The 24,067-nt window shown below is 39.7% G+C and overlaps 1 protein-coding gene across 1 annotated transcript in view; it reads left to right on the forward strand.

Annotated features, from left to right (window-relative positions):
• DHX57 (DExH-box helicase 57) overlaps positions 1–24,067 on the forward strand; it is a 170,851-nt gene that overhangs the window by 128,667 nt on the left and 18,117 nt on the right. Inside the window, exons 21-23 of the mRNA XM_053711925.1 lie at positions 168–242; positions 7,625–7,759; positions 8,504–8,704. Coding sequence (XP_053567900.1) covers positions 168–242; positions 7,625–7,759; positions 8,504–8,704 — 411 coding nt within the window. The remainder of the gene's footprint in view (positions 1–167; positions 243–7,624; positions 7,760–8,503; positions 8,705–24,067) is intronic.

Raw genomic sequence — 24,067 nt, forward strand, 5'->3', positions numbered from 1 at the left:
TTGTAGCTTTAATACAAGCCTGTCTAGTTATAGATTTAGTATAAATGATATCATATTAGTAGATCTGTATATGTGAGTCACTATCAGAATGTTATACTTGCTTAAATAATAATATAATGTTTGCATACTGTGCTGACAAATGCTATGTGGAATTCTTATTTTTGCAGTCAAATACAAACTCAGAGAACATTAAACTAATGTCAGCCATGTTGTGTGCAGCCTTGTACCCTAATGTAGTTCAGGTAAGTCACTTATATCATTATATGGAAGTCTTTAGTTGTAAAACTGTGCTTGTCCCAAAAAGCAAATTCTCTAGCCTGCAAATTAAATAGCTGCTTTAAACAATTTGCAGCATTTTAAAAACCTAAGTTACAGATTTAGTTTTTCGCCCTCTCTAGGGAGCATAGGGCACAGGATAGTTTTTACATAAAAACAAGATGTTTAATGTCTGATTAAGCACTGCTCTGCTAAACATTTTACATACAAAATAAATAAAGTAATTTAAATTCCAGGAAATGGAAGCTAATTAAAGGGACAGTCAACACCAGCATTTGTGTTGTTTAAAAAGAAAGATAATCCCTTTATTACCCATTCCCCAGTTTTGCATAACCAACACTGTTATAGAAATACACTTTCTTTCATGTAATTAGCAAGAGTCCATGAGCTAGTGACGTATGGGATATACATTCCTACCAGGAGGGGCAAAGTTTCCCAAACCTCAAAATGCCTATAAATACACCCCTCACCACACCCACAATTCAGTTTTACAAACTTTGCCTCCGATGGAGGTGGTGAAGTAAGTTTGTGCTAGATTCTACGTTGATATGCGCTCCGCAGCAAGTTGGGGCCCGGTTTTCCTCTCAGCGTGCAGTGAATGTCAGAGGGATGTGAGGAGTATTGCCTATTTTGAATGCAGTGATCTCCTTCTAAGGGGTCTATTTCATAGGTTCTCTGTTATCGGTCGTAGAGATTCATCTCTTACCTCCCTTTTCAGATCGACGATATACTCTTATATATACCATTACCTCTACTGATTCTCGTTTCAGTACTGGTTTGGCTATCTACTATATGTAGATGAGTGTCCTGGGGTAAGTAAGTCTTATTTTTTGTGACACTCCTAGCTATGGTTGGGCACTTTGTTTATAAAGTTCTAAATATATATATTCAAACATTTATTTGCCTTGACTCAGAATGTTCAACTTTCCTTATTTTTCAGACAGTCAGTTTCATATTTGGGATAATGCATTTTAATTTAACATTTTTCTTACCTTAAAATTTGACTTTTTCCCTGTGGGCTGTTAGGCTCGCGGGGGCTGAAAATGCTTCATTTTATTGCGTCATTCTTGGCGCGGACTTTTTTGGCGCAAAAATTCTATTTCCGTTTCCGGCGTCATACGTGTCGCCGGAAGTTGCGTCACTTTTTGACGTTATTTTGCGCCAAAAATGTCGGCGTTCCGGATGTGGCGTCATTTTTGGCGCCAAAAAGCATTTAGGCGCCAAATAATGTGGGCGTCTTATTTGGCGCGAAAAAATATGGGCGTCACTCTTGTCTCCACATTATTTAAGTCTCATTTTTTATTGCTTCTGGTTGCTAGAAGCTTGTTCTTTGGCATTTTTTCCCATTCCTGAAACTGTCATTTAAGGAATTTGATCAATTTTGCTTTATATATATGTTGTTTTTTCTCTTACATATTGCAAGATGTCTCACGTTGCATCTGAGTCAGAAGATACTACAGGAAAATCGCTGTCAAGTGCTGAATCTACCAAAGCTAAGTGTATCTGCTGTAAACTTTTGGTAGCTATTCCTCCAGCTGTTGTTTGTATTGATTGTCATGACAAACTTGTTAAAGCAGATAATATTTCCTTTAGTAAAGTACCATTGCCTGTTGCAGTTCCTTCAACATCTAAGGTGCAGAATGTTCCTAATAATATAAAAGATTTTGTTTCTGAATCCATAAAGAAGGCTATGTCTGTTATTTCTCCTTCTAGTAAACATAAAAAATCTTTTAAAACTTCTCTCCCTACAGATGAATTTTTAACTGAACATCATCATTCTGATTCTGATGATTCCTCTGGTTCAGAGGATTCTGTCTCAGAGGTTGATGCTGATAAATCTTCATATTTATTTAAAATGGAATTTATTCGTTCTTTACTTAAAGAAGTCCTAATTGCTTTAGAAATAGAGGATTCTGGTCCTCTTGATACTAAATCTAAACGTTTAAATAAGGTTTTTAAAACTCCTGTAGTTATTCCAGAAGTTTTTCCTGTCCCTGATGCTATTTCTGCAGTAATTTCCAAAGAATGGGATAATTTGGGTAATTCATTTACTCCTTCTAAACGTTTTAAGCAATTATATCCTGTGCCGCCTGACAGATTAGAATTTTGGGACAAGATCCCTAAAGTTGATGGGGCTATTTCTACCCTTGCTAAACGTACTACTATTCCTACGTCAGATGGTACTTCGTTTAAGGATCCTCTAGATAGGAAAATGGAGTCCTTTCTAAGAAAAGCTTATCTGTGTTCAGGTAATCTTCTTAGACCTGCTATATCTTTGGCTGATGTTGCTGCAGCTTCAACTTTTTGGTTGGAAACTTTAGCGCAACAAGTAACACATCGTGATTCTCATGATATTATTATTCTTCTTCAACATGCTAATAATTTTATCTGTGATGCCATTTTTGATATTATCAGAGTTGATGTCAGGTTTATGTCTCTAGCTATTTTAGCTAGAAGAGCTTTATGGCTTAAAACTTGGAATGCTGATATGGCTTCTAAATCAACTTTACTTTCCATTTCTTTCCAGGGTAACAAATTATTTGGTTCTCAGTTGGATTCCATTATTTCAACTGTTACTGGTGGGAAAGGAACTTTTTTACCACAGGATAAAAAATCTAAAGGTAAAAACAGGGCTAATAATCGTTTTCGTTCCTTTCGTTTCAACAAAGAACAAAAGCCTGATCCTTCATCCTCAGGAGCAGTTTCAGTTTGGAGACCATCTCCAGTCTGGAATAAATCCAAGCCAGCTAGAAAGGCAAAGCCTGCTTCTAAGTCCACATGAAGGTGCGGCCCTCATTCCAGCTCAGCTGGTAGGGGGCAGGTTACGTTTTTTCAAAGAAATTTGGGTCAATTCTGTTCACAATCTTTGGATTCAGAGCATTGTTTCAGAAGGGTACAGAATTTGTTTCAAGTTGAGACCTCCTGCAAAGAGATTTTTTCTTTCCCGTGTCCCAGTAAATCCAGTAAAAGCTCAAGCATTTCTGAAATGTGTTTCAGATCTAGAGTTGACTGGAGTAATTATGCCAGTTCCAGTTTCGGAACAGGGGATGGGGTTTTATTCAAATCTCTTCATTGTACCAAAGAAGGAGAATTCCTTCAGACCAGTTCTGGATCTAAAAATATTGAATCGTTATGTAAGGATACCAACGTTCAAGATGGTAACTGTAAGGACTATCTTACCTTTTGTTCAGCAAGGGAATTATATGTCCACAATAGATTTACAGGATGCATATCTGCATATTCCGATTCATCCAGATCACTATCAGTTTCTGAGATTCTCTTTCCTAGACAAGCATTACCAGTTTGTGGCTCTGCCGTTTGGCCTAGCTACAGCTCCAAGAATTTTTACAAAGGTTCTCGGTGCCCTGTTGTCTGTAATCAGAGAACAGGGTATTGTGGTATTTCCTTATTTGGACGATATCTTGGTACTTGCTCAGTCTTTACATTTAGCAGAATCTCATACGAATCGACTTGTGTTGTTTCTTCAAGATCATGGTTGGAGGATCAATTTACCAAAAAGTTCTTTGATTCCTCAGACAAAGGTAACCTTTCTGGGTTTCCAGATGGATTCAGTGTCCATGACTCTGTCTTTAACAGACAAGAGACGTTTAAAATTGATTACAGCTTGTCGAAACCTTCAGTCACAATCATTCCCTTCGGTAGCCTTATGCATGGAAATTCTAGGTCTTATGACTGCTGCATCGGACGCGATCCCCTTTGCTCGTTTTCACATGCGACCTCTTCAGCTCTGTATGCTGAAGCAATGGTGCAAGGATTACACGAAGATATCTCAATTAATATCTTTAAAACCGATTGTTCGACACTCTCTAACATGGTGGACAGATCACCATCGTTTAATTCAGGGGGCTTCTTTTGTGCTTCCGACCTGGACTGTAATTTCAACAGATGCAAGTCTCACAGGTTGGGGAGCTGTGTGGGGATCTCTGACGGCACAAGGAGTTTGGGAATCTCAGGAGGTGAGATTACCGATCAATATTTTGGAACTCCGTGCAATTTTCAGAGCTCTTCAGTTTTGGCCTCTTCTGAAGAGAGAATCGTTCATTTGTTTTCAGACAGACAATGTCACAACTGTGGCATACATCAATCATCAAGGAGGGACTCACAGTCCTCTGGCTATGAAAGAAGTATCTCGAATTTTGGTTTGGGCGGAATCCAGCTCCTGTCTAATCTCTGCGGTTCATATTCCAGGTGTAGACAATTGGGAAGCGGATTATCTCAGTCGCCAAACGTTGCATCCGGGCGAATGGTCTCTTCACCCAGAGGTATTTCTTCAGATTGTTCAAATGTGGGAACTTCCAGAAATAGATCTGATGGCGTCCCATCTAAACAAGAAACTTCCCAGGTATCTGTCCAGATCCCGGGATCCTCAGGCGGAGGCAGTGGACGCATTATCACTTCCCTGGAAGTATCATCCTGCCTATATCTTTCCGCCTCTAGTTCTTCTTCCAAGAGTAATCTCCAAGATTCTGAAGGAATGCTCGTTTGTTCTGCTGGTAGCTCCGGCATGGCCTCACAGGTTTTGGTATGCGGATCTTGTCCGGATGGCCTCTTGCCAACCGTGGACTCTTCCGTTAAGACCAGACCTTCTGTCACAAGGTCCTTTTTTCCATCAGGATCTGAAATCCTTAAATTTAAAGGTATGGAGATTGAACGCTTGATTCTTGGTCAAAGAGGTTTCTCTGACTCTGTGATTAATACTATGTTACAGGCTCGTAAATCTGTATCTCGAGAGATATATTATAGAGTCTGGAAGACTTATATTTCTTGGTGTCTTTCTCATCATTTTTCCTGGCATTCTTTTAGAATACCGAGAATTTTACAGTTCCTTCAGGATGGTTTAGATAAGGGTTTGTCCGCAAGTTCTTTGAAAGGACAAATCTCTGCTCTTTCTGTTCTTTTTCACAGAAAGATTGCTATTCTTCCTGATATTCATTGTTTTGTACAAGCTTTGGTTCGTATAAAACCTGTCATTAAGTCAATTTCTCCTCCTTGGAGTTTGAATTTGGTTCTGGGAGCTCTTCAAGCTCCTCCGTTTGAACCTATGCATTCATTGGACATTAAATTACTTTCTTGGAAAGTTTTGTTCCTTTTGGCCATCTCTTCTGCCAGAAGAGTTTCTGAATTATCTGCTCTTTCTTGTGAGTCTCCTTTTCTGATTTTTCATCAGGATAAGGCGGTGTTGCGAACTTCTTTTGAATTTTTACCTAAAGTTGTGAATTCCAACAACATTAGTAGAGAAATTGTGGTTCCTTCATTATGTCCTAATCCTAAGAATTCTAAGGAGAAATCGTTGCATTCTTTGGATGTTGTTAGAGCTTTGAAATATTATGTTGAAGCTACGAAATCTTTTCGTAAGACTTCTAGTCTATTTGTTATCTTTTCCGGTTCTAGAAAAGGCCAGAAAGCTTTTGCCGTTTCTTTGGCATCTTGGTTGAAATCTTTAATTCATCTTGCCTATGTTGAGTCGGGTAAAACTCCGCCTCAGAGAATTACAGCTCATTCTACTAGGTCAGTTTCTACTTCCTGGGCGTTTAGGAATGAAGCTTCGGTTGACCAGATCTGCAAAGCAGCGACTTGGTCCTCTTTGCATACTTTTACTAAATTCTACCATTTTGATGTTTTTTCTTCTTCTGAAGCAGTGTTTGGTAGAAAAGTACTTCAGGCAGCGGTTTCAGTTTGAATCTTCTGCTTATGTTTTTCGTTAAACTTTATTTTGGGTGTGGATTATTTTCAGCAGGAATTGGCTGTCTTTATTTTATCCCTCCCTCTCTAGTGACTCTTGTGTGGAAAGATCCACTTCTTGGGTAGTCATTATCCCATACGTCACTAGCTCATGGACTCTTGCTAATTACATGAAAGAAAACATAATTTATGTAAGAACTTACCTGATAAATTCATTTCTTTCATATTAGCAAGAGTCCATGAGGCCCGCCCTTTTTTTTGTGGTGGTTATGATTTTGTATAAAGCACAATTATTCCAATTCCTTATTTTATATGCTTTCACACTTTTTTATCACCCCACTTCTTGGCTATTCGTTAAACTGAATTGTGGGTGTGGTGAGGGGTGTATTTATAGGCATTTTGAGGTTTGGGAAACTTTGCCCCTCCTGGTAGGATTGTATATCCCATACGTCACTAGCTCATGGACTCTTGCTAATATGAAAGAAATGAATTTATCAGGTAAGTTCTTACATAAATTATGTTTTTTACCTCTGTGATTACCTTGTATCTAAGCCTCTGCATACTGCCCCCTTATTTCAGTTATTTTGATAGACTTGCATTTTAGCTAATCAGTGCTCACTCCAGGGTAACTTCACGTGCATAAGCTCAATGTTATCTATATGAAACACATGAACTAATGCCCTCTAGTGGTCAAAATGCATTCTGATTAGAGGCAGTCTTCAAGGTCTAAGAAATTAGCATATGAACCTCCTAGGTTTAGCTTTCAACTAAGAATACCAAGAGAACAAAGCAAAATTGGTGATAAAAGTACATTTAAATTACATTCCCTATTTAAATCATTAAAGGTTTTTTTTGGATTTGACTGTCCCTTTAAGGATAGATTTAAATTAGATCCTGCACTGATCAAGCAATCACAAAAATGCAGCAGGGTCAGTATCTACTCCAAACCAAAATCAAAATTATTTAACAGTTTTCATGCAAATACATACATTATATATTCAGGGGTAGAACTACCATTGGTGCACCGGGGCCCATAGCAGCTAGTATATATAAAAAAAGTGTACACGCCTAATGCAGGGGAACCTTTTATTAGTGCTGTTTGCAGGTCTGTCTATATCTATATACTCAAAATCATTAAACAGAGCAGCATGCATATTACTATTGTTTACTACTGGGTAACCTTTGGGGGACCCAAAAAAATGTTTGCACCAGGGCCCACTGTTGCATAGGTCCACTACTGTATATATTATTCTTTTTTTACATGTTTAAAGGGACAGTATACACCTTTGTCATCTTAAAGTCTTACCTTTGATTAAGCTGCAAATGGCATACTGCACCCCTATATCATGCAGCAGGAAAGGTCAAAAGGTTATTTTTAAATTAATATTTGCTGCCAAGCTCTGCCCACTGATGACATCACAATCTGGGCTGCATATGGTGTCCAATCACAAAAGGCTCACTAGTTGGATTTAACAAACTGTCAATGCTATTCAGCAGAGTGCCTAGATTCAGCCCAGATTGTGATATCATCAGGGGAGCTTGGCAGCCATTTCAAAGTGTCCAGAAACAATAGTCATATTAATTTTTTCACTATTGCATGGCAATCTTCTTTGGCACTATTAACATTTTTCATTTTTTTCCTTAGGTCAAATATCCAGAAGGAAAATTCCAAGTTACAAGAGCTGGAGCTGTAAAAATGCAGCCAAAAGCTGATGAGTTAAAATTTGTTACAAAATCTGATGGTTATGTTCATGTGCACCCATCTTCAATAAATTATCAGGTCAGAAGCTCACATTGTTATTCCAATTTTGATGATACAGTTCAGCTTTTTAATCAGATTTACCAATTAAAAATTACAACAGTGTATATATGTAATAAGACAAAATTGGCAAATTGTATAATGAAAAAGGCACAATCGTAAAGCACAAAGAAGGTGCTAGCAAGGGAACAGCAACCTGTTAGCAGATCAAGCACGGAGTATTGGGTCAACCAACCCCTCATTAGTAGACAATTATGCAGAAAGTTACTCCAGCATAAGTCAGGTTAAGTAAAAAGAGACCTTTATTGTTCCATGGTCCAAAGTACAAAAAGTAACAACGTTTCATACCTGTAGCCGGTCCTTGGTCTAGACATGACGAAGGACCGGATACAGGTCTGAAACGTTATTGATTTTTGTACTTTGGACCATGGAACAATATAGGTTTTTTTTTTATTTAACTGAAATTTTCTTAATTTTCAGCTCCTCAGGTTGTTGACCCTATTGTTTCTTGTAGGTCCACTCCCAAATCTCTATTAAACTTGAGACCAGTAAAATAAACAAAAAACTTTATAGAACATTAGTATATATATATATATATATATATTACAAGCCATTCAATCATATTCTTTCCTCATGAATGTATAGCCGCATGCAAATGTGACTACTGCAGATGCAATATCTGTCTAAATCTGTGATGTTAGTTGCTACTGCAAATATACTATCTGTATAAATCTGTGATGGTAGCAACTATTTCTTGTTTCTTAGGTCAGGCATTTTGAGAGCCCTTACTTGGTATATCATGAAAAGATCAAAACCAGCCGTGTGTTTGTGCGAGACTGCAGCATGGTATCAGTGTATCCTCTGGTACTGTTTGGTGGGGGGCAAGTCAATGTTGAGTTGCATAGGGGGGAATTCCTAATCTCCCTGGATGATGGATGGATCCGTTTTGCAGCAGCATCATATCAGGTGAGGATCTTGGGTTGAGTGCTGGTAGCATAATGTCATAATGGGATGGACACTTTAGAATGATCCCTAAAATCAATTAACCATGAAACTTTAGATTTTAGCTGAGATAATTCACCTAAAGCTATCAATAAGATAATGGTTTGTCCATGGCATGGTTCAGTAGCATTTAAAGGTACACTAAATATATCTTGCTTTTGTTTAAAAATTGTGCTCCCCCCCCCCATGCTCCCTGGAAAGGCCAAACAGCCAAAATTTGTAACCTAGGTTTACAAAATGCTACAAATTGTCTTTATCAGCTATTTGAATTGCAGCATTTGAAGTTTACAGCATTGCTTTTTGGTCCCTCTTGGGAGCGTGGGACTTGTCCTTTTAAGTATGCAACCGCTATCATGATATAATGTTTTATTGGGAGTCATATACTAACCAATGATACCGGCTCTCTTAGACCTTAGAACTTAGCTTAGCTGATACCAAATGGGTTGCTTGGGAGGAGAGTTCAAGTTTGGATGCTTGTAGGCGAGTAGAATTGCACTTACACTTACCTTATCGGTGTTAGAAAATCTTATGCAGTTGATGCAATTGCCGGTGCCATGTTCAAACTTAGCATTATACTCGCCCAAGAGTTCTGACATAATCAATTAACATACGGCCAGATTACGAGTCTTGCGTTACGAGCGGCTCGGTAATACCTTGCAAGTTATTTCCACCGCTCACCTTTAATAGCGCTACTATTACAGGTTTGCAAAAACCCGGCATTAGCGGGCAATATGGCAGCGTTGAGCTCCATACCGCACACAAATACCAGCGCTGCTTTGAGCTGGTTTTACGTGCTCGTGCACAATTTCCCCATAGACATCAATGGGGAGAGCTGACTAAAAAAAAAGCCTAACACCTGCAATAAAGGAACGTAAAGCTCCGTAATGCAGCCCCATTGATTCCTATGGGGAAAGAAAATGTATTTTTACACCTAACACCCTAACATAAACCCTGAGTCTAAACACCCCTAATCTGCCACCCCTAACACCTACATTACACTTATTAACCCCTAATCTGCCGCCCCCAATGTCGCCGCCACCTACATAAATTTATTAACCCCTAATCTGCCGCCCCCAACGTCGCCACCACCTACATAAATTTATTAACCCCTAATCTGCCGCCCCCAACGTCGCCACCACTACTATACTAAAGTTAACCCCTAAAACTCTGTCCTCCCATATCACTAACACTTTTTAAATATATTAACCCCTAAACCTAAGTCTAACCCTAACCCTAACACCCCTAACTTTAATATAATTAAAATAAATCTAAATAAAAATTACTATTATTACCTAAATAATACCTATTTCTCCAACATTGGTGTGTCCGGTCCACGGCGTCATCCTTACTTGTGGGAAATATCTCTTCCCCAACAGGAAATGGCAAAGAGTCCCAGCAAAGCTGTCCATATAGTCCCTCCTAGGCTCCGCCCACCCCAGTCATTCTCTTTGCCGTTGCACAGGCAACATCTCCACGGAGATGGTTAAGAGTATGTGGTGTTTAGTTGTAGTTTTTTAATTCTACTATCAAGAGTTTGTTATTTTAAAATAGTGCTGGTATGTACTATTTACTCTGAAACAGAAAAAGATGAAGAGTTCTGTTTGTGAGAGGAAGATGATTTTAGCAGACAGTAACTAAAATCGTTTGCTGTTTCCACGTAGGACTGTTGAGATGAAGTAACTTCAGTTGGGGGAAACAGTTAGCAGACTTTTCTGCTTAAGGTATGACTACAATATATACAAGAAAAGATAACAGACAGGTGGGTCACACTAGCTGTGTAAATATAGCAATGTTCGTTGCACAATGTAACTGCCCTCGAAACCCCATGCAGCAAATAGATACAGTCACTAATAAACACACTCTCAAATAAGCAGGTATCAGCGTTGATGAATGTATAATATCATAGGAGACAAAGGGAACGCTGGCGTGTCATATGCCAGACTCACCTCAAACTAGTGGTTCCTCAGCTCACAAGGACGAAAGGCTTTCGGCTGACTCGTGCTGAGCAGTGTGTACTTAGGTCGCTCTGTGGTTGAAGCTGGCTCCAAATTCGTGCAGACCTCCAAGGGGTAACAGCATCCAAATCGGCATTCGCCTTTATATCCACCTCCGTGTAAGTATATGGGAGGGATAAGAAATCCAATGGTGTCCAGCACAGCAGGTAGATCCGCAGGTAAATCTGCAGCCGCGGCAACTTTGAGGAAAGGTGGGGGGAGGGCAGTTGCAGGAGGAACTGTAGAGACTCCGATTCGGCAGCAAACCAGTGGGTCTGGAGCAATGAACATCAAAAAGAAAGAGTACTGGATGCTCCGATAAAAATAAAACAAATTTATTTATTGATACTTCTTTAAAATAACAGAATCATGGAGAACAAAGAGACACGTTTGCAGGCGCAGCACCAGGGCTTACGCGTTTCGGCTGTGAAGCCTTAATCATAGCATACAGGTGCTGTGCCTGACAGGTGAACTTAACACCTTAGGTTGATTCTCATTGGTTAAAAGAAAATTTAAAAGCAAAAGAAAAACAACCCGCCCGCTTGGAAGTGTCAAGAACTAAATATAGTATAAGTGAAGCAAATACACCATCTCTACTGGTATAGTCCAATAAACAATGAATGGTATAAAGATCCATATGTATACAAACATCGATACAATTATCATTATTTAGAACATAGAAACAATAAGATACGCATCCAAACTTGACCCTGAAAAAACATTTTTTCAGTACAAACACTGCGTCAGCTGAACGAGCCACACTTACACCACCTATGACTAATAACATCAGTGATTTTGCAGAAATGTGTGATATAGTTGCTCTTCAAACTCTAGCAACTGAATCTAGCACAGAGACAGATCTCACCAACAGAAGTACCACACTTATGGAGAAATCTAGCTTCTATCCTATCATGAGTAGAGGTCAAATCTGCGCCTGCAAACGTGTCTCTTTGTTCTCCATGATTCTGTTATTTTAAAGAAGTATCAATAAATAAATTTGTTTTATTTTTATCGGAGCATCCAGTACTCTTTCTTTTTAAGGTATGACTAGCCATATTTCTAACAAGACTGTGTAATGCTGGAAGGCTGTCATTTCCCCTCATGGGGACCGGTAAGCCATTTTCTTAGTCTCAAACAGAATAAAGGGCTTATTATGGGCTATAAAACTGGTAGACACTTTTATGGGCAAAATCGATTGCTTTATTTGGGCATTTTATACATGTTTATGCTTGTAATTCACACTTATAAGCTTGGGGAACGTTTTTTAACGTCAGGCACTGTGTTAGTCACCTTTCCAGTCAGGAAGGGCCTTCCCAGTTGTAGGCTGAGCCTCATTTTCACGCCATTACTGCGCAGTTACTTTTGAGAGCAAGACATGCAGATGCATGTGTGAGGATCTGAAAGTAGTTGGAAAAGTTCCTAGAAGGCTTCATCTGGTATCGTATTCCCCCCCTGGGTTTGGTAAAGTCGCAGCAAAGGCTGTAGCTGGGACTGTAGAGGGGTTAAAACTGTAACCGGCTCCGGTTTCTTTATTTTAAGGGTTAAAGCTCTGAAAATTGGTGTGCAATACTTTGAATGCTTTAAGACACTGTGGTGAAAATTTGGTAAATTTTGAACAATTCCTTCATACTTTGTCACATATTCAGTAATAAAGTGTGCACTGTTTAAAATTTAAAGAGACAGTAACGATTTTGTTTTAAACCGGTTTTTGTACTTTTTTGACAAGTTTAAGCCTGTTTAACATGTCTGCACCTTCAGATAAGCTATGTTCTATATGTTTGAAGATCAATGTGTGTTCCCCTTCAAAATTGTGTGATAATTGTGCCATAGCGTCCAAACAAAGTAAGGACAGTATTGCCACAGATAGTAAAGTTGCCCAAGATGATTCATCAGATGAAGGGAGTAGACATAGTTCTACATCATCTCCTTCTGTGTCTACACCAGTTTTGCCCACGCAGGAGGCCCCTAGTACTTCTAGCGCGCCAATGCTTATTACTATGCAACAATTAACGGCAGTAATGGATAACTCTATAGCAAATATTTTATCCAAAATGCCTGCATATCAGAGAAAGCGTGATTGCTCTGTTTTAAACACTGTAGAGCAGGAGGGCGCTGATGATAATTGCTCTGTCATACCCTCACACCAATCTGAAGGGGTCATGAGGGAGGTTTTGTCGGATGGGGAAATTTCAGATTCAGGTAAAATTTCTCAACAGGCATAACCTGATGTTGTGACATTTAAATTTAAATTAGATCATCTCCGCGCACTGCTTAAGGAGGTGTTATCTACTCTGGATGATTGTGACAACCTGGTCATTCCAGAAAAATTATGCAAGATGGACAAGTTCCTAGAGGTTCCGGTGCACCCTGACGCTTTTCCTATACCCAAGCGGGTGGCGGATATAGTGAATAAGGAGTGGGAGAAGCCCGGCATACCTTTTGTCCCCCCTCCTATATTTAAGAAATTATTTCCTATGGTCGACCCCAGAAAGGACTTATGGCAGACAGTCCCTAAGGTCGAGGGGGCAGTTTCTACTTTAAACAAGCGCACTACTATTCCTATCGAGGATAATTGTGCTTTCAAAGATCCTATGGATAAAAAATTGGAGGGTTTGCTTAAAAAGATTTTTGTACAGCAAGGTTACCTCCTGCAACCCATTTCGTGCATTGTTCCTGTCACTACAGCAGCGTGGTTCTGGTTCGAGGAACTAGAAAAGTCGCTCAGTAGAGAGACTCCGTATGAGGAGGTTATGGACAGAGTTTACGCACTCAAGTTGGCTAATTCTTTTATTTTAGATGCCGCTTTGCAACTAGCTAGATTAGCGGCAAAAAATTCAGGGTTTGCAATTGTGGCGCACAGAGCGCTTTGGCTAAAGTCTTGGTCAGCGGATGTATCTTCCAAGACAAAATTGCTTAATATCCCCTTCAAGGGTAAGACTCTCTTTGGGCCAGAATTGAAAGAGATTATTTCAGACATCACTGGGGGAAAGGGCCATGCCCTCCCACAAGATAGGCATTTCAAAGCCAAGAATAAGTCTAATTTTCGTTCCTTTCGCAATTTCAGGAACGGACCGGCCTCTAACTCTGCATCCTCTAAACAAGAGGGTAATTCCTCTCAAACCAAACCAGCCTGGAAACCGACGCAAGGCTGGAACAAGGGTAAGCAGGCCAAGAAGCCTGCTGCTGCTAACAAAACAGCATGAAGGAGTAGCCCACGATCCGGGACCGGATCTTGTAGGGGGCAGACTCTCTCTCTTTGCTCAGGCTTGGGCAAGAGATGTTCAGGATCCCTGGACACTAGAAATAGTTTCTCAGGGTTATCTTCTGGAATTCAAGGAACTACCCCCAACGGGAAGGTTCCACATGTCTCACTTATCCTCAAACCAAATAAAGAGACAGGCATTCTTACATTGTGTAGAAGACCTGTTAAAGATGGGAGTGATACACCCAGTTCCAACGGCGGAACAAGGAATGGGATTTTACTCAAATCTGTTTGTAGTTCCCAAAAAAGAGGGAACTTTCAGGCCAATTCTGGATTTAAAGATCCTAAACAAATTTCTCAGAGTACCATCGTTCAAAATGGAAACCATTCGAACGATTCTACCCACAATCCAGGAAGGTCAATTTATGACTACCGTGGATCTAAAGGATGCGTATCTACATATTCCTATCCACAAAGAACATAATCAGTTCCTAAGGTTCGCCTTTCTGGACAAACATTACCAGTTTGTGGCCCTCCCATTCGGGTTAGCCACTGCTCCAAGGATTTTCACAAAGGTACTCGGATCCCTTCTAGCGGTTCTAAGACCAAGGGGCATTGCAGTAGTACCGTACTTGGACGACATTCTAATACAAGTGTCGTCTCTTTCAAAGGCAAAGGCTCACACAGACATCGTTCTGGCCTTTCTCAGATCTCACGGATGGAAGGTGAACATAGAAAAAAGTTCCCTGTCTCCGTCGACAAGAGTTCCCTTCTTGGGAACAATAATAGATTCTTTAGAAATGAGGATTTTCCTGACAGAAGTCAGAAAGTCAAAACTTCTAAACGCTTGTCAAGTTCTTCCGTAGCTCAGTGCATGGAAGTAGTAGGATTGATGGTTGCAGCAATGGACATAGTTCCTTTTGCGCGAATTCATCTAAGACCATTACAACTGTGCATGCTGAAACAGCAGATTCATAAGATTCCAATCAGACAACATGACGACTGTTGCTTATATCAATCATCAGGGGGGAACAAGGAGTTCCCTGGCGATGAAAGAAGTGACCAAAATAATAAAATGGGCAGAGGATCACTCCTGCCACCTATCTGCGATCCACATCCCAGGTGTGGAAAACTGGAGGCGGATTATCTGAGTCGTCAGACATTCCATCCGGGGGAGTGGGAACTCCACCCAGAGATCTTTGCCCAGTTGACTCAATTATGGGGCATTCCTGATATGGATCTGATGGTGTCTCGTCAGAACTTCAAGGTTCGTTGCTACGGGTCCAGATCCAGGGATCCCAAGGCGACTCTAGTGGATGCACTAGTAGCGCCTTGGACCTTCAACCTAGCCTATGTGTTTCCACCGTTTCCTCTCATTCCCAGGCTGGTAGCCAGGATCAAGCAGGAGAGGGCCTCGTGATCTTGACAGCTCCTGCGTGGCCACGCAGGACTTGGTATGCAGACCTGGTGAATATGTCATCGGTACCACCATGGAAGCTACCTTTGAGACAGGATCTTCTTGTACAGGGTCCATTCGAACATCCAAATCTGGTCTCCCTCCAGCTGACGGCTTGGAAATTGAACGCTTGATTCTATCAAAGCGTGGGTTTTCAGATTCTGTGATAGATACTCTGGTTCAAGCCAGAAAACCAGTAACTAGAAAAATTTACCATAAAATATCGAAAAGATATATCTGCTGGTGTGAATCCAAGGGATTCTTATGGAATAAGATCAAAATCCCTAAGATCCTTTCCTTTGTACAAGAGGGTTTGGATAAAGGATTATCAGCGAGTTCTCTAAAGGGACAGATTTCTGCTTTATCTGTCTTTTACACAAACGACTGGCAGCTGTGCCAGATGTTCAAGCATTTGTTCAGGCTCTGGTTAGGATCAAGCCTGTTTACAGACCTTTGACTCCTCCCTGGAGTTGAAATCTAGTTCTTTCAGTTCTTCAAGGGGTTCCGTTTGAACCTCTACATTCCATAGATATTAAGTTGTTATCTTGGAAAGTTTTGTTTTTGGTTGCTATTTCTTCTGCTAGAAGAGTTTCTGAGTTATCTGCTCTGCAGTGTTCTCCGCCCTATCTGGTGTTCCATGCAGATAAGGTTGTTTTGCGTACTAAGCCTGGTTTTCTTCCAAAGGTTGTTTCTAACAAAAATATTAACCAGGAGATAGTTGTTCCTTCTTTGTGTCCGAATCCAGTTTCAAAGAAGGAACGTTTGTTACACAATTTAGACGTAGTCCGTGCTCTAAAATTCTATTTAGAAGCTACAAAAGAGTTCAGACAAACTTCTTCTCTGTTTGTCGTCTATTCTGGTAAAAGGAGAGGTCAAAAAGCGACTTCTACCTCTCTTTCCTTTTGGCTTAAAAGCATCATCCGATTGGCTTACGAGACTGCCGGACGGCAGCCTCCAGAAAGAATCACAGCTCACTCCACTAGGGCTGTGGCTTCCACATGGGCCTTCAAGAACGAGGCTTCTGTTGATCAGATATGTAAGGCAGTGACTTGGTCTTCACTGCACACTTTTGCCAAATTTTACAAATTTGATGCTTTTGCTTCTTCAGAGGCTATTTTTGGGAGAGAGGTTTTGCAAGCCGTGGTGCCTTCTGTTTAGGTAACCTGATTTGCTCCCTCCCTTCATCCGTGTCCTAAAGCTTTGGTATTGGTTCCCACAAGTAAGGATGATGCCGTGGACCGGACACACCAATGTTGGAGAAAACAGAATTTATACTTACCTGATAAATTACTTTCTCCAACAGTGTGTCCGGTCCACGGCAAGCCCTGGTTTTTTAATCAGGTTTGATTAATTATTTTCTCTAACTACAGTCACCACGGCACCCTATAGTTTCTCCTGTTTTTTTCCTCCTGTCCGTCGGTCGAATGACTGGGGTGGGCGGAGCCTAGGAGGGACTATATGGACAGCTTTGCTGGGACTCTTTGCCATTTCCTGTTGGGGAAGAGATATTTCCCACAAGTAAGGATGACGCCGTGGACCGGACACACCGTTGGAGAAAGTAATTTATCAGGTAAGAATAAATTCTGTTATAAGACTAAATACTTACCTATAAAATAAACCCTAAGCTAGCTACAATATAACTAATACATTGTAGCTATCTTAGGTTTTATTTTTATTTCACAGCTAAGTTTGTATTTATTTTAACTAGGTAGACTAGTTAGTAAATAGTTAACTATTTACTAACTATCTAGTTAAAATAAATACAAATTTACCTGTAAACTAAAACCTAACCTGTCTTACACTAACACCTAACATTACACTAAAATTAAATAAATTACATTAATTAAATACTAAATTTAAAAAAAAAATAAACACTAAATTACACATAATAAAAAAGAAATGATCAAATATTTAAAGGGACAGTCTAGTATAAATTAAACTTTCATTATTCAGATAGGACTTTTAATTTTAATCAACTTTCCAATTTACTTTTATCATCAAATTTGCTTTTTTTCTCTTAGTATTCTTAGTTTAAACTAAACATAGGCAGACTCGTATGCTAATTTCTAAGCCTTTGAGGGCTGCCTCTTATCACATGCTTTTTAAATCTCTTTTCAACACAAAGAGACAGAAAGTACACATGGGCCATATAGATAACACTGTGTACAGGCACAGGGGGTTATTTAAGATCTAGCACAAACCAATGCTAAATTTAAGACAATAGGTAATAAACAGTCACAGTCATGTGATCAGGGGGCTGGAAGAAGGTTCCTAGATACAAGGTAATCACAGAGATAAAAAGTATATTAATATAACCGTGTTGGTTATGCAAAACTGGGGAATGGGTTATAAAGGGATTATCTATCTTTTAAAACAATAACAATTCTATGGTAGACTGTCCCTTTAAACTAATTACACCTAATCTAATAGCCCTATCAAAATAAAAAAGCCCCCCAAAATAAAAAAAACACTAGCCTAAACTAAACTGCAATAGCCCTTAATAGGGCCTTTTGCGGGGCATTGCCCCAAAGAAATCAGCTCTTTTACCTGTAAAAAAAAATACAAACAACCCCCCAACAGTAAAACCCACCACCCACACAACCAAACCCCCCAAATAAAATCCTATCTATAAAACCTAAGCTCCCCATTTGGATGGGCATTGCCCTTAAAAGGGCATTTAGCTCTTTTTCGTTGCCCAAACCCCTAATCTAAAAATAAAACCCACCCAATAAAACCCTTAATAAAACCTAGCACTAACCCCGAAGATCCACTTACAGTTTTTGAAGACCGGACATCCATCCTCATCAAGCTGGGAGAAGTCTTCATCCAAGCGGGCAGAAGTCCTCAACGAAGCCGGGAGAAGTCTTCATCCAAGCGGCAAGAAGTCGTCCTCCAGGCGGGCAGAAATCTTCATCCAGACAACATCTTTTATTTTCATCCTTCCGACGCGGAGCGGCTCCATCTTCAAGACATCCGGCGTGGAGCATCCTCTTCTTTCGAATCCTCTTGAAGAATGAAGGTTCTTTTAAATGACGTTATCTAATATGGCGTTCCTTAAATTCAGATTGGCTGATAGAATTCTATCAGCCAATCGGAATTAAAGGGTATAAAATCCTATTGGCTGATGCAATCAGCCAATAGGATTGAGCTAGCATTCTATTGGCTGATTGGAACAAGCGTTAATAACCTCACCAACTTCAGGCATTTGTAAGTGGGGTCAACTCTGGATACTTTTTTTTTTTTAATGCAAAGTTTCATAGAACAAAAAATTAAATTTCTTTCCTAAGACATGGAGAGTCCACAACATCATTCCAATACTAGTGAGATATTCACTCCTGGCCAGCAGGAGGAGGCAAAGAGCACCCCACAAAGCTGTTAAGTGTCATTTACCTTACCCATAACCCCAGTCATTCTCTTTGCCTCTGTCAATGGAGGACGTGAAGTTGGTGTCTGAAGATATTTATTCCTTTTTGGGGTACTTTTCCCTGCAAGCAAGGATTGTGGTTTAGCTGTGTCCACGTCAATCTCTTGAGTAAGAGTAGTGGTGGCTTTTAAGCAGTTAGAAAGTGGTGAGGTGGTCCTTGCTTTGTTTTCTAACATATTTGCTGCCCTTGGTATAGAAAGCCAGAGTTGGTTACTCTGTTCTTTCTTTTTCTACAGGTCTCGGATAGGAGTATGTGTCCTTTCACACCTTGTGAGCTGTCTTCCTGTCCGACAGCTGCAAATGTAGGGAAGTGCTACTTGTCTTCTAGGTATTGGAGACTTGCACTATCTATTTTAATTCTGCATTAATTTCATGGGACATTTATAACCATTTAGTAAGGATTCTTTGGGGCAGTTTGCAAGTACTATTTGTATGTGGAAAGAGACTAAAGGGTTAATGGCCTTTCTTATAGGTTTGGGATGGCCTCTGACCTTATGGCTATATGATTTTTAATTTCATATTTTATTTATTTATTTCCCTAGTTTTGAGGAAAACACTTTTTTCTCTTGTAAGGTGTATCCAGTCCACGGATCATCCATTACTTGTGGGATATTCTCCTTCCCAACAGGAAGTTGCAAGAGGATCACCCACAGCAGAGCTGCTATATAGCTCCTCCCCTAACTGCCATATCCAGTCATTCTCTTGCAAGCTCTCAACATAGCTGGAGGTAGTAAGAGGAAAGTCGTGTAATATAGTTAGTTTTTTCTTCAATCAAAAGTTTATTGTTTTTAAATGGTACCGGAGTTGTACTATTTTATCTCAGGCAGCATTTAGAAGAAGAATCTGTCTGCGTTTTTCTATGATCTTAGCAGAAGTAACTAAGATCCACTGCTGTTCTCACATATGTCTGAGGAGTGAGGTAACTTCAGAGGGAGAATGGCATGCAGGTTATCCTGCAATAAGGTATGTGCAGTTTAAGTTTTTCTAGGGATGGAATTTGCTAGAAAAAAGCTGCTGATACCGGATTAATGTAAGTTAAGCCTAAATATAGTGATTTAATAGCGACTAGTTGTTCAGTGAATGGATTGAAGTTCAGTTTAAATATGAGCGAGGTAGGAGTAGAGTATTTGGATACTTATGTTTATAAGGATAAAGGTTTCTTGGAGACTGACCTGTACACAAAAAAAACTGATAAGAACAATTTGCTACAGTATGGCAGTTGCCACCCAGAAAGTGTGTTCAGAGCGATACCCAAGAGTCAGTTCACTAGAGTGAAGAGGATTGTCTCAGATAGTAGCAAATGTAAACAGAGACTGGGAGAAATGGCTAATAAGTTCATTACTAGGAACTACCCAGAAAAATTAATAACAGAACAGCTTGTGAATGTTGAGGAGGGTTTAGGACAGAGCCAAAAACAGACAGACAAAAGAAATGAGAACAACATGATATTTGTAACACAGCATAATAGATTGAGTGGAAAGATTGCAGGTATCCTAAAAAAACATTGGCACATTATTAGGGAATGCAATCCACAGGTGGAAGAATTTAAAAAAGAACCAATGATTGCGTACAAGAGAAATAAAAGAATTAGGGATTGGATCATACACACAGACATAGGCCCTGGAAAGAGAAGTATACAATCAACAATTGGTAGTAGCAATAATGGCTGCTATCCATGTTTAAATTGTAGCCATTGCAGCTCAATGATAAAAGGCAAATACTTCTACCATCCTACGAGTGGTAGGAAGTTTACAATAAACAAACATTTTACATGTAGAGCAACATATGCTATTTACATGATTAAATGTCCGTGTGGATTTATTTATATTGGCAAGACCTGCAGAGAGGTAAGGGAGAGGATAACGGAACACAAATCTAACATAAGGTGTAATAATAAAGAAGCACCAGTATCCTCTCACTTCCTCTCTGCAGGTCATAACATAAGTCAGCTTAGATTCTTAGTCATAGACCAGGTGATGAAACCAAGGAGGGGGGGCGATAGAGAGCATCTCCTAAAAGTTAGGGAGATGTTCTGGATTCACAAACTGGATTGCCTTATCCCAAAGGGCCTTAATAAAGACTTTGATTGGAGTCTATTTTACTAAAGAAAATCACACAGGGATAAGGTTAGGATTGTTTGTATATTTTCTGGTTGATCATGGGCGCATAAAAATGGCTTGTGAATAACAGGGTGTTATAATGGTAAAATAAAGGATAAATTAATCAATTAAAGTGAAAGAAATTTTCTCAATAAAAAAAAAAAAAAAATTCACTCTGCAAATGAATAAATCTTGATTGATGTAAATATACTCTGTAGACTGTGCAGACATTGTGGATGTTTGGATTTTATGCTCCTCTTTTAATATTGTATATAGGTTTTATGTTTATATTTTAAATGATATGTACACTGTTCACCCATTCTATTGAAAAACAAAGAGACATCAAAAGTAAAAAAGAGTGTACTATATTTTACAACCAACAGGTGTCACTATTGCATGTTGCAATACATGTTTTTTTACACAATGGGTTAATGAACAGTTGATGAATAATTAACAGCTGAGGGTATAAAAAGCATGAACCTGTATAATTAAGATGTACATGACTAAGAGCCACATTGGCTTGAAACGTTGTATGTTTGGACCCAGGATAAGAAAATAAAGGTCTTTTAAATTGATATGGTGGCTGGAGTTTTTTGAAGTTTGTGATTGTGCTGTGGACCTGGCAAGTCTGCTGCTCCGTGCCCCATAAGAGAAAGATTCAGGTGTGCTGTTTTCCACTTATTGGATTTTGCTGTTAATAGCGACTAGTATTAGGCTTGCTATCAGAGGTATATACTCTGATTAATGTGCAATATAAAACATTTGCTGGCATGTTTAATCGTTTTTATATATATGCTTTGGTGATAAAACTTATTGGGGCCTAGTTTTTTCCACATGGCTGGCTTGATTTTTGCCTAGAAACAGTTTCCTGAGGCTTTCCACTTTCCTCAGCAGTCCCCTGCATGCTTTAGGACATCTCTGAAGGGCTCAAAAGGCTTCAAACGTCATATATTGAGGAAGGTAAAGCCACAGTGAAGCTGTGGCAGTTGTTGTGACTGTTTAAAAAAAAAAAAAAAAAGTTTTTTTCAATTTGTTAATCCGTTTTTTGTATTAAGGGGTTAATCATCCATTTGCAAGTGGGTGCAATGCTCTGCTAACTTGTTACATACACTGTAAAAATTTTGTTATTTTTTTTTTTTTTTTTTTTTTCAAAAGCTTTATTATAGAATTCAAAAATATAAACGTTTACATCAGTAATATCATGACAAAGTATAACATCAAGATGCATCATAACACAATGTTTTTTCAAAGGGCTTCTTTACATATTTGTTTTACATCATTTTGTCCTGAACCCGCGGCATTGTTTAATGTATCTTCAGCTGTACTCTCATCTCATTCCTCCCTCACTATTTTGGTTATTGCCCTGGTCCCCTCGGTGTGTAGCAAGGTGACATTCACATCGTTATAGATCTATCTGTGTAGTGTATGTTTTTTCCCCCTTGCATGTGTGCTCTTAATTTCTTCCCTCCTGCGTTTTCAGCAGTGTCCGGGCCCCTTACGTGAAGTGCATTTGTTTTCCCCCGCCCTTCGTCAGTTCTCATCTTTGTATGTATGTTTGCCTAGGTGATATCCCAGGGGTGTATTGTGAATGTCTTCGCCTTATGTAGGAGAGGGAGAGCAATAAGAAGGACACCTATTTGACTATCAAGGGAGGCGGGGTGGGTCCCCTCGCGAATATGATATTAATATTATTTGTTTGTATCCCAAATGCAACATAATTTCATGGTTTTCTACTGTGTCATTTTTAATGTGATGGTATCTCTCCAGCTGCAACAGCATATCTACTTGTCTTACCCATTCTTGGAGTGTGGGGGACGTGTCAGTCTTCCAATATCTAGGGATTAATACTTTAGCGCTGTTCAGCAGAGTCAATAGCAATTTTCTCTTTGCTGCGCATTTAATCTGAGGTAGACCTGCGAAAAGTAGTAGCATTTTAGGGTCCCTAGGGATTATAATTTCTAGTGTTTTGCATATTCTTGTGACTACGCCCGTCCAGAATTGCTGGAGATTGGGACATTCCCACCATATATGCAGAAAAGTGCCCTCCGCCTCACATCCCCTCCAGCATCTGCCTGATGCATTTGGGTATATTCTTTTGAGTCTGTATGGTGTAAGGTACCATCTGGTAAGTAGTTTGAGGTTCGTCTCCTGTATCTGTGCTGATAAAATGTTGTTAGTTTAACTGCCTTTTTTCACTGTTGTTTCAAATTTTAGCAAAATTTGTTTCCCTTAAAGGCACAGTAACGTTTTTTATATTGCTTGTTTAACTTGATGTAAAGTGTTTTCCAAGCTTGCTAGTCTCATTGCTAGTCTGTATAAACATGTCTGACATAGAGGAAACTCCTTGTTCATTATGTTTAAAAGCCATGGTGGAACCCCATATGAGAATATGTACTAAATGTATTGATTTCACTTTAAACAATAAAGATCAGCTTTTATCTTTAAAAAATTTATCACCAGAGGATTCTGGCGAGGGGGAAGTTATGCCGATTTACTCTCCCCATGTGTCAAACCCTTTGACTCCCGCTCAAGGGACTCACGCTAAAATGGCGCCAAGTATATCAAAGACGCCCATAGTGATTACTTTGCAGGACATGGCGGCAATCATGGATAATACCCTGTCAGCGGTATTAGCCAGACTGCCTGAATTCAGAGGAAAGCGCGATAGCTCTGGGGTTAGACGTAGTACAGAGCGCGCAGATGCCTTAAGGCCCATGTCTGATACTGCGTCACAATATGCAGAAGCTGAGGAAGGAGAGCTTCAGTCTGTGGGTGACATTTGTGATTCGGGGAAACCTGATTCAGATATTTCTACTTTTAAATTTAAGCTTGAGAACCTCCGTGTATTGCTTGGGGAGGTGTTAGCTGCTCTGAATGACTGTGACACAATTGCAGTACCAGAGAAATTGTGTAGACTGGATAAATACTATGCAGTGCCGGTGTGTACTGATGTTTTTCCAATACCTAAAAGGTTTACAGAAATTATTAATAAGGAGTGGGATAGACCCGGTGTGCCGTTTCCCCCCCCTCCTATTTTTAGAAAAATGTTTCCAATAGACGCCACCACACGGGACTTATGGCAGACGGTCCCTAAGGTGGAGGGAGCAGTTTCTACTTTATCAAAGCGTACCACTATCCTTGTCGAGGACAGT

The sequence above is a fragment of the Bombina bombina genome, chromosome 4 (assembly GCF_027579735.1).
Source record: "Bombina bombina isolate aBomBom1 chromosome 4, aBomBom1.pri, whole genome shotgun sequence".
Classification (NCBI taxonomy): domain Eukaryota; kingdom Metazoa; phylum Chordata; class Amphibia; order Anura; family Bombinatoridae; genus Bombina; species Bombina bombina.